The sequence below is a fragment of the Microcaecilia unicolor genome, chromosome 10, assembly GCF_901765095.1.
Source record: "Microcaecilia unicolor chromosome 10, aMicUni1.1, whole genome shotgun sequence".
NCBI lineage: Eukaryota > Metazoa > Chordata > Amphibia > Gymnophiona > Siphonopidae > Microcaecilia > Microcaecilia unicolor.
Genome location: NC_044040.1, coordinates 203,482,120 through 203,499,785, shown reverse-complemented (window position 1 = coordinate 203,499,785; position 17,666 = coordinate 203,482,120). Strand labels below are relative to the sequence as shown.

At 43.7% G+C, this 17,666-nt stretch overlaps 1 protein-coding gene across 1 annotated transcript; it reads right to left on the bottom strand.

The window, feature by feature from the left end:
* Nucleotides 1-1,369: 1,369 nt before the first annotated feature.
* Nucleotides 1,370-16,484, bottom strand: NDUFB5 (NADH:ubiquinone oxidoreductase subunit B5). Its single transcript, XM_030216779.1, has 6 exons — nt 16,303-16,484; nt 12,131-12,216; nt 9,458-9,524; nt 8,703-8,764; nt 6,118-6,224; nt 1,370-1,561 (listed from the first exon to the last, which is right to left on the bottom strand). Exons 1-6 carry the CDS (start codon nt 16,421-16,423, stop codon nt 1,441-1,443), a joined length of 564 nt encoding a protein of 187 aa, XP_030072639.1. The 5' UTR covers nt 16,424-16,484; the 3' UTR covers nt 1,370-1,440.
* Nucleotides 16,485-17,666: the final 1,182 nt, after the last annotated feature.

The window sequence follows — 17,666 nt, the reverse complement described above, 5'->3', positions numbered from 1 at the left end:
GCCCGGAGCCTTGGAGGCAGGCAGGTGAGACCGGGGACTGCAGCGCCGGCAGCCTGACGCGCCGGGTCCCCCCCCCTGGAGGCCCGGGGAATTTTGCCCCCCCCCCCGCCCCGCCCCCTCTCGGCAGCCCTGCTGATCTGGCACAAGCAAGCAGACTTCTGGCACACCAGTGTGGGATTTGCGTAGTATTCTGTAACAGCACGAGGGCGTCGGGGCGCCAAACAACCATAATAAACCAAATTAGATGCATCAGTTTACAGAACTGCCCTGAATAGGCTTAAACCTGAGGTCATGAATCTGACTTACCCTCTTGTCCATGATACAACCAAAGCGGTTTACATATTATATACAGATAATTTCTCTGTCCCTACTATGCTCACAATCTAGGTTTTTGTACCTAGAGAGGGTTAGGTGACTTGCCCAGGATGAAAAAGGAACCACAGTGGGAATCAACCCCAATTCCTCCGATTCTCAGCCCACTGCACTAACCATTAGGCTACTCCTAGCGTTAGTTGGCAAAACACCTTCAGTATTGTGTTCAGTTCTGGTAGCTGTATCTCAAAAAAGATACAGTGGAATTAGCTCTTTAGCTTGGAAAAGAGACGGCTGAGGGGAGGTATGATTGAGGTCTACAAAATCCCGAGTGGTGTAGAACGAGAAGTAAATCGATTTTTTACTCGTTCCAAAAGTAAAAAGACTAGGGGGCACTCGAGGAAGTTAAATGGAAATACTTTTAAAACAAATAGGAGAAAATATTTTTCCACTCAATGAATAGTTAAGCTCTGGAACTCATTGCCTGAGGATATGGTAACAGCGGTTAGCGTACCTGGGTTTAAAAAAAGGTTTGGACGAATTCCTGGAGGAAAAGTCCATAGTCTGCTATTGAGACAGACATGGGAAGGAACTGCTTGCCCTGGGATTTGTAGTATAGAGTGTTGCCACGATTTGGGTTTCTGCCAGGTACTAGTGGCCTGGCTTAGCCACTGTTTGAAAAACAGGATACTGGGCTAGATAGACCATTGGTCGGACCCAGGATGGCTACTCTTATGCCGACAGCCCTAGTAATATTTTCCTTTCAGCTATCATAGCTAATACAGGCACCGGTATCACCCAGGCTTGCCATCTGCAGAAGAGAGGAGAGGGGAGTGAGACAAACAGGAGTAATTTTAAGAAATGCATCTCTTTTCCACAGTTACGACATTAATAAGTCTGCAGAACAGCGCTATGAAATGTTTAGAAACCTACTCATTCTAGAGCTTTTTCATCTACAAAGCTTCATAATCTTTAGTGATGCACACAACACTTTTCAAGTATGACATCTGCCACTGCTAACTACTTAATAAGTCCAAGAGTCAGAAAGCTACAAAAATTTATCTCACATAATTTATTGCCATAAAATTGCTGGCACAGAGCAGGTGACTTTTCTGATCCCAGGCCACATTAATCATCAGGGCTTGCTTTTGGGGAATTATCTATGAGATTCTTGTCGAGGGTTTCTTGAAAGTACCAGGGGCCGTCCCCTCTTGACCTCATTAGCTTGCGAGCTTCTAGCTGTTTCAACCTAAAGCAGATGAAAGAAAGATTGTAAGAGTAACAGCTCTAGACTTCTACAACTTCCATTAATAAGATACATGTGGAAATCAAAATAATGCTCCTTGCAAATACTGCATATGCTCAAAACCACGCATTCAAAATATTCTTTGTAAATTCATTTTATTATACATGCACAGAGCAGCCATATTGGTTCTGGAGCAATCTGAATTTGTTGCATGTTAGGATGTCTTTTTACCTGTTATCAGCAGTATCAATCGCCAATAAACTCAACCCACTGCTATATTATTCTTCAATTTTTCAAAATTACAGCACGACAGGGTATATTAACTATAACCAGTGAGTAAGAAGCCTCGGAGGCAACTCTTTTCGCAGTAGGAAACACAGCCTAATTCTTCGCTAAAATCATCATCGGCTTCTACCTTTAACCCGCGGTCTATTTACTTACGGGACCTTACCCTGATGCAGCAACGCGAAACATGATTCATGTTGAGGGGGTCCTGGAAAATGTATTTCTTCAGATAAGTGTGATGATTTATTTAAAAACTATTTTAAAATGCTTTGTATTAAAAGTCTGAATATAAGTAAATAGACCGTGGGTTAAAGGTAGAAGCCGATGATGATTTTAGCAAGGTACTAGGCTGCGTTTCCTAGTGTGAAAAGAGTCGCCCCTAAGGCTTCCTACCCACTGGTTATGGTTAATATACCGTGCCATACTGTGCTGGACTAATATAGCACTGGGTTACATAGTAACATAGTAGATGACGGCAGAAAAAGACCTGCATGGTCCATCCAGTCTAGAGAGCTGCACGGCTTCCGTCCCCGCGGGAATCCCGCGGAACCCGCGGGATTCCCGCGGGGACGGAGGCAGTTCTTGCGGGGTTCCCGCGGGGATGGAAGCAGTTCTGCGGGGTTCCCGCGGGGACGGAGGCAGTTCCTGCGGGGTTCCCGCGGGGATGGAACCAGTTCTGTGGGCTTCCCGTGGAAGTGTAAGCTGCACCTGCACCAGCCTCTCATCTACCGAATACCAATTTATTTGAGTGCTGTCTCCTCCTCCTCTTCTTCCTTGCTTTAACAGCATAAATGTGGAAAGTCTTCCATTAAGGAGGTGGTAGAGTCACAAATGATGACGGAATTCAAAAAGGCGTGGGATGAACACAGAGGATCTCTAATTAGAAAATGGAAGTTATATAAAAGCTAACTTTAAATGGCTGCATGTGGGTGGATATCTCAAGTGACACTTAGATGGCGACTCTGGCTGTGATGAACTAGAGCTGATACCTGGCAGACTTGTATGTTCTGTGTCTCATACATGGCAATCTGGTGTAGGATGGGCTGGAAAGGGCTTAGACAGCAACTTCAGTGGCTGGAACATGAGGACAGTGCTGGACAGACTTTTACGGTCTGTGTCCCACAAATGAGAACATGAATAGGCTGGAGTGGGCTTCGATGGCAACTCCAGCAGTTAGAACATAAGGATGGGGCCAGATAGACTCCTGTGGTCTTTGTTCCAGAAACACGAAAGAAAGACCATAATCAAGTATATAATATCACACTCGTTGATTTAATGATGAATTGATCATGAGTGTGACTATTGGGCAGAGTGAATGGACCGTTCAGGTCTATTTGCTGTCACTTACTTTGTTACTATTAATCCTCTTTGCTCCCAGGCTGGTGCACAGACCTCAGCTCTGACACAGGCACGAGAATCAGATGTCACCTGACCTACTGGCGCATGCATGTGACGGCCTCTCAGCACACAATTCCAGTGAATCAGAGACAAATCTTACATGTGCGCACCAGAGTGTTCCAAGTTCCAACTTCCGGTCCGTCCTTGCCTACAGTGCTGTGGCTCAAATCCAGAAAGGGAGCTGACTGGAACTTTCTTTTATGTACTATTAAATTCTTACGGGGATGGGTGGGGATGGGTTAAATTCTTGCGGGGACGGGTGGGGACGGGTTGGGATGGTTTAAATTTTTGCGGGGATGGGTGGGTACGGGTAAGATTCCAGCGGGGATGGTGGGGACGGGTAAGATTCCAGCAGGGACGGGCGGGGATGGGTAGGATTTCTGTCCCCGTGCAACTCTCTAATCCAGTCTGCCCAAGACAAACTCATGTGTTTACCTTACCTTGATTTTCACCTGTCTCTCCCAGGGCCCAGACTGTACAAGTCTGCCCAGCAGTTTTTCCCGCCTCCCATCACCGGCTCTGGCACAGACCATACAAGTCTGCCCTCCCCTATTCTCGCCTCCGAACCACCAAACCCTCTTCCCCCCCACCTGTTGAGTTTATTGGGGATTGCTGTATTACCCCCCCGCTTTTTCAAATTAAGGGGTCCTTTTACTACGGTGAGCTGAAAAATGGCCTGTGCTGGTGTGGACGCTTGTATCGGAAGCGCAACAATACCAATGGCATTCAAGACCACATGGGTCCTTTGTCGTGATGAACGCCCTCTAGTGGCAGCACCAACTACACCTCAGGAAGAACAAAGCCAGAAGACTGCTGGTTCTCATCATGGCCATTTTCCCACAATGCAACCCAAATTAAAAAAAAAAAAAATAGTAAAAGGGCCCCTTAAGCTGACCTAAGAAATGGGCTTAGCGCATTATATAGAACTTTCCTGTGTGCTATGCCCCCTTTATAGCACGGCTGTCAAAAAAGGATGTTTTTCTATTTGTTGGATATATGGCACACGTTCATAATAGCATTGGCACATGATAAATCAATACACAGTCCAACTTAATAATTTCAGTGGTGGGGGTCATTCAAAACTGCCTAAAAACTCTATTATCACAACACCATACCATATAAACAGTCTTCTGGATTTCAGTGGCAACTTTTTCACACGGACCAATCAATCCGCGGTTTGCCTGCTTCCTCGTCGATCACTGTTTATTGATTACCATTTATAACTCCTTCATTGTAATATCAAACTCATTTAAAAAAATGGTTTCTCTCTCTTACATTTTATATACAAACTCAGCGCCACTTAATTTTCTGATGGACCTGCTGCAGGATAAGTGACGTTAAGCTTATATATAAAAATTTAAGAAAAAGAAAACATTTTTTTAATTTTAATTATTACAATAAAGGAATTATAAATGGTAACCAATAAACAGTGACAGAGAAAGAAAACAATGTTTTTTAATGAGTTTGATATTACAATGAAGAAATTATAAATGGTAACCAATAAACAGCGACAGATTGGTCCGTGTGAAAAAAAGTTGCCACTGAGGTCCAGAAGACTGTTATGGTGTTGCAATAATTGAGTTTTTAGTGTTGGGTGATATATGGAGCATTAGCGCACGACCATGTAAAAAAAAATTGCAGCGGGAGGATTTACCGCCTTCTACTTAGGGCATCTTTTACTAAGGTGCGCTCACGTTTTTAGCGCGCGCTAAATTTGCAGGCATGCTAAACGTTAGAGACACCCATAGCAATGCATAGGCTTCTATATTGTTTAGCGCGCGCTTCAAAACGTGAATGCGCCTTAGTAAAAGACCCTCTTAGTGCGGTTGTAATGTCGGTGTGCTAGCTGATCAGTGCATCCATGCCCATTCTCCGCCCTATGACCCCTCTGAAAAATTCTCTTTTAAATAATTACCTCCTGCTTAGTGCGCTGATGGTCAAACACAGGACGCACTCAAGCGTTCTGTGTTAAATGCGTATTGTCACCTAATGCAGCCCCATCCTATATAATAAAAAGCTCTTCCAACGTTCTGAAGCTGACTCCGTGCCAGTGAAGGTTTGAAGGGTTTGTGCTGTCTGTAACGCTGTATTCATCTCCTGAACTGACGTCACGTACTTCCAGGCTCGTCACAAACAGTACTGACCAACCACAGGATAGCAGCATGAGGCACAACTTCAACGTCTATAGCCTTCCCTTCGAGTTCGTTCCCTCAGAGTCCTGCTCTCGCGGAAAGAGGAAATGACGTCAGCAGGCGGGACTCTGAGGGAATGAAGTCGAAGGGAAGGCTACAGATGGGCAGGGCTTTTCAAAGACGCGGCCGCTTTGACGGAGGTAAACAGGGGAGCGAGGAGAATCTCTGGGTGGCTGGAGGGGGGGCAGGGGAGAGAGGAGACACACTCGCACCCAGCAGTCTCACTCTCTATCTGTCACACACTCGCACATTTACTCTCTCTCTCTCTCACAGAGTCACTCTCACAGACACTCTCTCAAACATACACACTCTGAGAAAAACCTTGCTAGCGCCAGTTTCATTTGTGTCAGAAACGGGCATGTTTTACTAGTAGTGACATAAAAGAGGAAACCAGGGTTCTCAAACTGGATTCTTTAAGCAGCACTTTAGCACGCAACTCAAGCTACCGGCTGGACGCACGTGAATTAAGACAGCAATGAGTATCATTCAAAGAACTGAACATTTCATCTATCAGTTTCTTGGGGAGTTTTTTTGTTGGAGTTCTGTGTTCTTGTCCGACAGCAAGAACCTACTTAATGATCAAACAAGGGACAAGAGTCACATTTAATTTAACATAGTGACATGGACAGCGACAACCAACTTTTTAAAATTTATCTTTAACCTGCCCACGGTTTCTTTTCCTACCTGAGGTCAGCTTTTTCGGATTCCATATGGATGAGAGCCATCATTTTTTCATAGCTCTTTTCTGGAGGGTCGAAGAGATTACGGACCAGCCATCTTGTTATGGGGTGCTTCAAAATGCAATTACAGTTTCCAGTAAGTTAACGAGATAGATTACTAGAAAATAAAGTTATTACTGACCCACTTACAACAGGGGTGAGCAACTTTTATACACAGGAAGCCACATGAATGTCAGGACTATCTCTAACAGGCCGCAACATTACGTAATGTCAGAACCAGAAATGCCCAGAGCTCCATGAACCTTCTGTGATAAATATGACAGTAAAAAATGTAACTAGAAAAGATGGAAACAAACTGCTAGAGTGGCTATTCTGAAAATATTTACCAAATACAGCATTAAAAAAACAAAACACACAAAAAAATTTAAAAAAAATCACCAAAAACTCAGATTAATGATGTTTTCTGCGTATGCTGCCCATGGTCTCGTGGGCTACATAAAATTCAATGGTGGGCTACAGGTTGCCCACCCCTCACTTACAAAGTGCCTTTACAACAGTAAAGCTCTGCAGGTGGCTCTCCACCTGCTGGAAGGCGAGCACAACCCATCAGTCCAATCCTGGTCCGGTCCGGAGGGACGCTAAGGAAGGGCCCTGTTTACTAAGGTGCGTTAGTGTTTTTAGCGAGCCTACACTTAGCGCCCGTGCTAACCATTAAGCGCCTATAGGGATATTGTAGGCACGTACATGGTTAACGCGCGTACACGGTTAATCTGCATGTATACTACTACCTTGTTTTTATCATCATACTAACCAAAATCATGCAATACTAAATGTTTATATTACTAACACTCTTCCACTACTCATGATGTATTGTAAGCCACTTTGAGCCTGCAAAGAGGTGGGATAAGGTGGGATACAAATAATGTTCGTTAAAAACGTTAATGCATCTATAACGCTGCTTAGTAAACAGGGCCCTAAGAATAATAGTATTTTTGAGGATATGCTATTTCTCTGGTTGCATGAATGTATTATAACAAATCCAGAGACTGTCCCAACAATGTCTTAACTAAACTACAAAAAAAAAAAGTTAGAGACCAGCTGCCTGAAAATATGGCAATCCTTTGCTCTCACTTGGTAGCAGACTCAGGCAATTGGGATCTTTGCACAGACAGCACAGGGATGAGGGTGTTTACTGATCATGCAGGACCCCTCACTGCTGAAAGCTGCTCAGAGTTTACATGTTATTATTTCACTTAACTTTGAAATATTAGTTACATTTTAAGAGCACTGTGCGAATATGAAATAGCTCCTGCTGTCTAAACACTTTGCTGTCTCCTGCATGTGGAAAACACCCCATTACCTGGATATGTTTATTTCTAGACATAATGGAGCTCCTGGGGATGTTGCTTTTAACCTACAGGTTAAAAGCTAATACAATGAACCTCATGTAATCCACCTTTCTGCTGCAAGTGTGAGCTTCTCTCTTCCCAAATATTTGCCCCAACTTGTGGGAAGAAGGTCATAAGCGAACAGTTCAAAACTGACTAGCTAGCCACCGTTCAACTTCAATGGAACACCCCTGCTCAAAATTCAAGGCAGTTTTTGTTGTCGAGCTAGGCATTAACAATCCTCACTAAACTGATTGTAAAATACACTGAACAGAAAGTCCAACTGCTGCCCTGAGCATAAGTTCCTTATTGCAGTGACAAGCTCCCTACCAACCATTATGGAGAGGACTTACTGATGAAAAGAAAAGAATTTCTCACAGATGGTGTCTTGGAGGAATCTTTATTAAACAACAGTCTTCAATAATAAAGGGGACCCAACACGGCTCGTGTTTCGGCCCTACCAGCCTGCATCAAGGGTCTAGGAATTTATCGTATGAAACATATTCCCAGATAAATCGTGAAATAAAGTCTCCTATTGGCATCTTTCTCTGTACAAAAATCTATGGCACACACTGACTCTCAGAAGCGCTATACGATGCAGGAAAGCCCACTTAGATCTACAAGTTAGTAAGTAAGCGTGCAGGTCAGGCTAGAAAAAATATGGAGCCTTGAATTTTGAAGCAGATCTTCCACGTTACAAAGAACACTATGGACTATGCTCAACAGGGGCTTTATCATTGCCTCCACGTTGTCATTATAACCACATATCTCTGCATGAGCATGACCATCTTTTCTGGAATTGGTTTCAGGCTCAATAATGGGAATACAAAAGAGCACCAAGGGCCGTTCAGACTTGGGATGGTCAAGAGTCCTTTATTAATAGACCCTACGCGGGCCATGTTTCGGCATCAAATGCCTGCGTCATGGGTCTGGTCAAAAGAAACAAAAATACTCTTTGCATTGTGATTGCCCAGTGTTTATTGTTATTTTCATTTTTGTTTCTTTTGATCAGACCCCAGACGCAGCTCGTGTCAGGTCTATTAATAAAGGACTCTTGACTACCCCACGTCTCAACGGCCCTTGGTGCTTTCTTGTATTCCCATTGTCATGTGTATGTTGACACCCTCTACTGCTGTTGCCTTGGTCTCAGGCTCAACATGAAGGATAGCAAAGCCAGTCAAAAGCAATTTGTGCAATTAACCTTGTAGTACTCCCAGTACTCTGGAACATAATCTTCCGGAATCTCTGCGAGGTCTGCATCACCTGATGGGACAGAACATGAAGAGATCAAATCCGACACAGGATATTTTAAACTTTGGCTGATATGTTACAAATGGAAATTTGCAAACATAAAAATCTGAAACAAGACCATCCACATGTCTTGGATACGTAACTGATTTCAATTAACTTACTCAAAAGACAAGACGCAAACTCATTTTCCAAAGGACTAGTGATTGAGGGGGACTGGAGCACGTGACATTTAATCATTAAGTAACCAAGATATGGACTCCAAAACTTTCCTATGCCCACATTCCCTTATCAGCCACACAAAACTGCAGCAAAGGGGGCTTATGTACAATTAATGGCCTTTGTTTTCATTCAATTGCAAGTGAAAGTTTTTGCATGGAAGCTAGAATGTGTGAGCATAAGGGTGGGAGTTAGACATGTAGGGTTGTTTCACAGATTTCTTAACACAAAGTCACAAGCAATTTTTAGCTGGACCAGCAGGCACGTGTTTCATTATGCAATTATTTATCCGACATCTACTGAACTCAGGAGTTTTCATGCCATACCTTATTTCTCTTGGTTGTCTGGATTTCCATAATAATTAAAAAAAAAAAAAATCAGAAAGCCAATTTGTTCCAGCAGTTGGCCTCTGCTATATTCCCATTTACAAACAACAATAAAAATAATTTATGAATTGTCATTAAAACTTAAGCAACAATACTTACTTACCAATGAATATATTGACAGACGTTATAAAGATAGCGATTGGTATTCCCGTTAACAAAATGTAGAATCTCTGTTTAAGAATGGAGAGATAACATTTTAAAATTTGTAAAACCTCACAGAAATCATATTAGAGGACACAGCATTATGGCACAAGTAAGGAATCTCCCATCCATGGATGTTAGCTGGGCATTGGCGAACCATAAACTTTATGCACCTAGGTCCAAAGAGGGGGCAAAGATAGCCACCACTGCAAGGTAACAAGTAGAACCAAGGATGCATTTCAGGGGCAGACTAACAGTGATCTGGACCCCCAGGCACTAAGGGTCATGGACCCCTAACCACCTATCAAAAATGATTAAACTAGATAGAAGCTAGGGGAGAGTGGGCCTCCCCTACTGCTGTGGGCCCTTGGGCATTCCAATGGTCAGTCCACCCTGATGGACTTTACAGGAGCCCTGAGGACGGCAAGAATCCCCTAACCCACCCAGACACATTGGAGAGAGAGCAGCAGCAAAGAGCAAAATAAAACAAATAAAAAACGACAAGACAAAAATAATCTTGGGTGTTTCATTTCCAAAGTACACGTCAACAACAGCATATCTGATCTGTCAGGCACCTAACTTTGGCACTCGAACAAAAGTTAATGGAACTTAAGCACCAAAACAAGGGTGAAACAGAAACTACAGACTAGATTCTATCTATCATACCTAAAAAAAAATGGCACCAAAATGACACACACATAAGCGTATTTTATAAAGTACACTTAAATTTAGGTGTACTTTATAGAATAAGCCTAAATTTACACATGGTTTATAGAATACACCAAGCGCATGACTAAATTTAGTCACAAACAGTTAAGCCAAGTAAAACTTGGTAGAAATGCCAAGGCCTAAATTATACATGGATCAGGTGTATTCTATAACATGCCCACGACCCACCCATTCCTCACCCCCTTTTCAACTATGCGACTTAGAATTTACACACATCACGCTATAGAATACACTTAAAACGAGTGATTTAGTAAACCATGATCACAAAGGGGTTTATTGAATGTTTTATAGTCTGTATTCGTTTGATATCTCTGCCTAAATTATTTATCAATTTGGTGATTGGATCTTACGTAGAGAGACTACAAAACTCTTGAAATATGATAGATATGATGGGTTGGAAGTTAAACTTGTTAAAAATATTGAACAACATATGTTTCTGTTTGAATTAATGTATCTTTATTCATTTGTTCAATAAAAATTGTTTACAGTTAAGAATACGCTTAGACAGTTCTGCGCATAAATTCTACTTAATGCTAATTAGTGTCAATAATTGCTTAAGTGACAGTTATCGGTACCAACTGATTTGTTAAGTAATTAAGTTGCATATACAAATCCAGAATACAAATGGATTTGCAAGTGCAACTTAAGTCGCGCTTTATAGAATCTGGGGGTATGTGCTTAAGAACATAAGAGTAGCCATAATGGGTCAGACCAATGGTCCATCTAGCCCAGTATCCTGCTTTCAGCAGTGGCCAATCCAGGTCACAAGTACCTGGCAGAAACCCAATTAGTAGCAACATTCCATGCTAAGCAATGGTTTCTCCCATGTCCGTCTCAATAACAGACTGTGGACTTTTCCTCCAGGAAAACCTTTTTTAAACCCAGATACGCTAACTGCCATTACCACATCCTCCGGCAACGAGTTCCAGAGCTTAACTATTCTTTGAATGAAAAAAAATATTTCCTCCTATTTGTTTTAAAAGCATTTCCATGTATTTTCGAGCAGTGGCATACCAAGGGGGGGGGGGGGGCGGTGGGGGTGTTCCGCCCCGGGTGCCGCGTGCCTGTCGGCTCTTCGTTTTCATGCTCCCTCTGCCCCAGAACAGGTTACTTCCTGTTCCGGGGCAGAGGGAGCATGGAAACGAAGAGCCGACAGGCGCACGGCACCCCCCCCCCCCCCAGCGGCGTGCACCCGGGGGGTTCTTTCGCAGGGGGGTCGCGCTGCACCCAGGGGGCGGGGCGCATCGGTGATCCGCCCCGGGTGTCAGCGCCCCTAGGAACGCCACTGTTTTCGAGTGTCCTTTTACTTTTTGAAAGAGTGAAAAATTGATTCACTTTTACCCATTCTACACCACTCAGGATTTTGTAGAACTCGACTAGATCACCCTCACCCTCTCTTTTCCAAGCTAAAGGGGAAAGGGAATGGGACTTGATATACCGCCTTTCTGTGGGGGGGGGGGGGGGGTTTGCAACTACATTCAAAGCGGTTTACATAGTATATACAGGTTCTTCTTTGTACCTGGGACAATAGAGGATTAGGTGACTTGCCCAGAGTCATAAAGGTGCTAAAGTGGGAACTGAACCCAGTTCCCCAGGATCAAAGTCCGCAGCACTAACCACAAGGCTACTCCTCAGGATTCTGGAGTTCTACATGGAATGTTGCTACTCTTTGAGATTGTGCCCGGAATCTTGTTAATGGGACTTGATAAACTGTCTTTCTGTGGTTTTTGCAACTACAAAGTGGTTTACATAGTATATAAAGGTACTTATTTTGTACCAGGGGCAATGGAGGATTAGGTGACTTGCCCAGAGTCATAAAGGTGCTAAAGTGGGAACTGAACCCAGTTCCCCAGGATCAAAGTCCGCTGCACTAACCACGAGGCTACACAAAGAACAGTCAACTCACCAATAGATTCAGAAATCTTGTATCATAGAAACTTGAAGGTTGGATAAAAAATAATTTCTTCTCTTGGCTGCCATGTCGTACAGGGACTGCAGAATTAAATCATTTTATTATATTATTTGTCTCTACTATTACAACTGTGTATTGAAGACTGCAAAAATTTTAATACAGTTAAGGCAAGATAGCTTCTTGGGCAGAATCAAATCAGATAAAAGAAGAATCAAGGTAACTGGGGGGACAAGTTAAGCATAGAAAAGTCAAGTGGAATACGTAAGTTAAATGGTTAGAAGAAATAGCAAAGTCCCAGCACCTGAAAAAAAAAAAAAAAGGTTGATTCTGTACTTTAGAAATGTTGTAGGAGACACATCCACATGTGAAGCTGCCAATCCTACATATCTTCAAACCAAATTACCACACTATAGAAACTGTTTTTCCCCATAAAAGACTAGATTTAGTAAATAGCACCCAAATTGGGCACCGAAAAAAATCCACACAGAGCATCCTATTTCTATTTAATAATTTGCACCTCCATCTGGATGCCTGGGTTCATAACACAGTTCCCATTGGCCTGCCTTGGGGATAATACAGACAGAGAGGGCACTACAGTATACAAGTAAACAAGTCCAAAGAAAAAAGCAACACTGGGCCTTCAGAACTAGGACAACAGGAGTATTTTATTGATCAATGACCCGACACGGGGCCGTGTTTCGGCGCTAACAAAGGTGCCTGCCTCAGGGGTCGATATGTTGCCGCAATAGCGTGCAGATAACAAGGCACGATTGCCTTGAACCACTGGGTTTGTGATGGCGAAGAAAGCGCTAATAGCACTCGCAATATCTCCTGTATTCTGATCCGGAAGGCGCTGAAGGGCGCTAACTCCGATTGAAGATAAATCCTCTATGGAAAAAAGCGCCTTCCGGATCAGAATACAGGAGATATTGCGAGTGCTATTAGCGCTTTTTTCGCCATCACAAACCCAGTGGTTCAAGGCAATCGTGCCTTGTTATCTGCACGCTATTGCGGCAACATATCGACCCCTGAGGCAGGCGCCTTTGTTAGCGCCGAAACACGGCCCCGTGTCGGGTCATTGATCAATAAAATACTCCTGTTGTCCTAGTTCTGAAGGCCCAGTGTTGCTTTTTTCTTTGGACTTGTTTACCTGCCCTGGGGATGACATCACAGGGCGGACCAATGGGAAGTGAGAGGGAAGGGAACCCAGCACCAGCAACCGGAGGTGAGTACAGAATCGCCCCTCCAAGTTCCATAACCCCCTACCTCCCTCCCTCCCTCCCTCCCTCGCATCCAAGTTCCACAGCCCCCCTCTCTTCAGAGTTTCACTGCCACGAGTTCCATACCCCCTACCTCCCTCCTTCCAATCCAGTCCGAGTTCCACGCCCCCCCCCCCCCCTCCTCCGAGTTCCACCGGCCCGAGCCTCCCTCCCTCTCTCTGTGGCCTCCGAGTGCAAGCAGGACGTGTGCAGCTGCCCCTCTGCTTCGTAAGTGCCGGCTGTTCTTTTAAAACTTTTTACCACCTGGTCCGCCAGCAACAGTGAAGTCGAGCAGGCACGGCATGGCGCTTCACACTGCCTTTTCGTTTCTGTTTCAGCTGTGCCTCTGGTTCCGCCCTCATTTCCTGTTTGCGGAAGGGCGGGACTAGAGGCACAGCTGAAACAGAAGCGAAAGCGAAGGCAGTCTGAAGCGTCGTTCCGTGCCTGCTCGACTTCACTGTTGCCGGCGGACCAGGAGGTAATAAGTTTTAAAGAACAGCCGGCACTTACAAATGGGAGGGGCTGCCGCACATGTTCTGCTTGCACTCGGAGGTCAGAGAGAGAGAGGGAGGGAGGCGCGGGGTTGTGCAACTCGGACGACAGCGGGTGCATGGAACTCGGAGGGCATGGGACGAGAGGGGGGGAGGAGGAGGGAGGCAGGTAGGGGGGGCATGGAACTCAGAGGGAAGGGGGGCAGGGGGCCCTGGAACCTTGCTATCGGCCGTTTCCTTTCTGTTGGAAACGGGCCTCTTTTACTAGTTATTCTATACTACTACTTAACATTTCTAGAGCGCTACTAGGGTTATGCAGCGCTGTACAATTTAACAAAGAGAGACAGTCCCTGCTCAAAGAGCTTACAATCTAATAGTAATATTCTATAAACAAAGCTCCACTGCATGCCTTTTACAGAATAGTACTTAGAGACGACTTCAATGCCAAACATCAGGCGCAAGGATTTACACCAACTGAAACCTGTAAGGTAGGCAAGGTATTCTGTTCTACTGCGTAATCTGTAGTGAACACCCCGATCCACCAATGCCCCTCCCTTGACCATACTCCCTTTTGAGTTGCACACTAAAAGATTTCCACACACATCTTTGTAAAATAGCACTTAGCAAGATCCACATGCAAATCCAATTTGGGCCAATTAACTGCAACTGGTCATTAGCACCCAATTAGTGCTAGTTAACGGCCTTACTCAATTAAGATGCATGCACACAACTTGGACATGCAATTTTAGGTGCAATATTTTTCTGCCCCCTCCCCCCATTTGCATGGAAGCAGATGATAGAATATATATTAAAGACTACAAATCCCTGTAGTCCTGTGCAATAGGCTCTTTCAGAGCACACCTCTAGTTCCCTGTGTCTTATGGGACTCTATTGGCTTGCTCTGTTCTCTGTGCAAGCTGGGCTAGTTGCCGCCCACCTTTCTCCATCAGGTCTGCAAGAGTTAGTCTGCAGCATATCTCCTCTGTGAACTTATGCTGTATGATCCCTTCAAGCTACTGTGACTATCAAATTTTACCAGTGTAAAAGTATAACCAGCATTACTATTCAGCATGTGGCTGGCATTCTCCTGGCCTTTTTTGCACAAAGAGGAAGCTGGTTGACAAGAGACTCCCAGTTTGCAAGGCAAAAACTCTTGTCCAGCACATCTGATCTGTAAGTTATTTTTCCTTGTTTGATTACTGCATTAAAGAAGATTTTGGTTCAAGCGTTTCAAGTCTTCCCATAGTGATGTGCTATACTCTGGTTTAAACTGTATGTCCCCACTGAGAGAGCAGAACGCATATATAGAATCAGAGCAGTGAAAACACTTCCAGAAAGGAAGTACCTGTTCTGCCCAGAGGGAGACGAGACAAACCAGTCCCCCTTGGTACATACAGGACTTTTCGTAACCATAAGCTAAACATAGGGGCCCTTTTACTAAAATGTGTTAGAAAATGGACTTAGCGTGTAGGACATTCCCCGGCACTAAGCCTATTTCTAACATGGCTGTAAAGTGATGTGGTAGCCATGTTAGTCCACTTTTAAAGGTAATAAATTGAAATGTTGTTGTATTTCTATTTATTAACAAGGCTGTAAAATAGAGTTTTATTTTTGCAGGTTCTTTGTTAAACTGTACAGCGCTGCATAACCCTAGTAGCGCTCTAGAAATGTTAAGTAGTAGTAGTAGTAGTTGGTCCACGCTAATTGCACGAGATCTGCAAAAACATTAATCACCTCCTATTTAGCAGGGTCCAAGTACTCCTGCCTTAACCAGTTAGCACACTCTAATCAGCCGAGCTAGTTCGTTAAGGCAGTTATGTCCATTCCCTGCCCATGGCACACCCCCTTCCAAAAAATACCTTAAAAAATTAACACACACTTAGCAGATGGCAAATGCAAAATTATAGCAAAACGCTTTTACACGTTTTGTGGTGTTTTCATGTACGCTAAGCATGTATTAGAGTTTAACACCCTTTGGGAAAGGGTCCCATAGGGAATGATGGGCCACTAGTCTTTACCATCTAGTCTGTTCAGATAAGGCTGATCATGACTTGCCGGTGGCTTGCACCTATCCATCTCACACAGTTCGTCAACACACCTTACCCTATTCTAAATCTTTCAGAGAAACTCAATGAATATTCTAATTTAAACAGACTTTTATATTCCCACTAAAACCTAATGGTGGAGTGTAAGATGGATTGCAACATATGAAAGGCATAAAAATTATACTATATAAAAGCCATCAAATAGCAATGATCAGACAAGCTCTTTCTCAGAGAGCTTTAGGGATCTATTAAAACACAAATCCAGCGACTCTCTGCAGCCCGACACAGCCTCTACCATCAAGGTCAAGGGTGCCCAGAGCCACCTGGTCAAACCGCCCCCTGCTACCTCCAGGAGGATGAGGATACCATACCGCTGCCGACATTAAGACAGCTACGAGTCAACCAACTGCCACCTCCAAAGCTCGCCCGTTTCCCGGGTCTCAACCGGCCCAAGAGCAGGGCTGTAGACCGAAGCAGGCTCATCCCCGCCATGATCCCTGAAAACACAGGCCCAAGGGATTCTGGGTATTTAGCTGAAGGCCGAGTCGGCCATATTTACTGTGGGCAAAAGGGGGCGGGACAAGGCAAGCAGCAAGGAGGTTCAATAAGACTTGTCAGTATGAAACGTATTTATTACAGGCCCCCCCCCGCGCTCTCTTTTAAAATTCTTAGCGGGCGCGAGCTACTGAGGGATCCGTATTAACAATTTAACCTCCGGCTTACTGGTATTTATACCAAGGAGGTTTATTTACCAGCCACATACTTTCCTGCCTACTAACTAGGACTGTGCTGTGCAGTGCCGAACGCATGCGCAGCACATCATACTCCGGAGCGGAAGTGGTTTACCCCCAAGGAGATGGGCTGAAGCCGGTAGGCGGAGCTTTAGGTCACCCAAAACAATAGCAAATGCTGTCGAAAACAATAGTAAAGGGTTAGTAGAAATAAATGCGTGGTCAATCTGTAAAAAGTCTAAAGCTGTTCCAGTTGAATAGACAGTGCCTTACAGGCGGAGGACAATATATATTTATATATATATATATATATTTTTTTTTTTACTTATTTGACAGCTTTTTAATTTATATGAAATCTAAAATGTGAACTTCTACAAAACAGATGTAGATTTGCCCAAAGAAAAGAGAGTTTAATTTGTATCCCACATTTTCCCACCTATTTGCAGAGAATAGAATATTTCTCACCTATCTTTATAACACCAGGCTTCCCAAGGCAGATTACAACATTTAGAATGAACCCCCTCAAGAAACAGGTTATCCTCACTGAAATCTCCATCTGCATTGTACAGTAGAAAAATGAGCACAAAATACAGAGGTTTTAACTGCTGTTTCTACCAGCTATAAACATTTTAAGCTGTTTAATAGATATTCCATTTTTATGTCATATATGGGAAGCTTTCAAATAGATTAAAAATCAGTCAAATAAGTAAATCAAAAAACAAAACAAAAAAAAATATATATATATATAGAGAGAGAGAGTCCTCCACCTTTGAAGGCAATGCCTATCCACTTTTTACTACTACTACTATTTAGCATTTCTATAGCGCTACAAGGCGTACGCAGCGCTGCACAAACATAGAAGAAAGACAGTCCCTGCTCAAAGAGCTTACAATCTAATAGACAAAAATAAAGTAATCAAATCAATTAATGTGTACAGGAAGGAAGAGAGGAGGGTAGGTGGAGGCGAGTGGTTACAAGTGGTTACGAGTCAAAAGCAATGTTAA

Bases quoted from the DNA above. Each gene is read 5' to 3' on its own strand.
- NDUFB5 (XM_030216779.1), bottom strand. From the start codon at position 16,423: ATGGCGGGGATGAGCCTGCTTCGGTCTACAGCCCTGCTCTTGGGCCGG. The intron at 12,217-16,302 runs GTATGGTATCCT...TTAATTCTGCAG, and splicing joins CTGTCTTAATGTCGGCAGCG to TCCCTGTACGACATGGCAGC. The intron at 1,562-6,117 runs GTAGGAAAAGAA...CATCTGCTTTAG, and splicing joins TCCGAAAAAGCTGACCTCAG to GTTGAAACAGCTAGAAGCTC.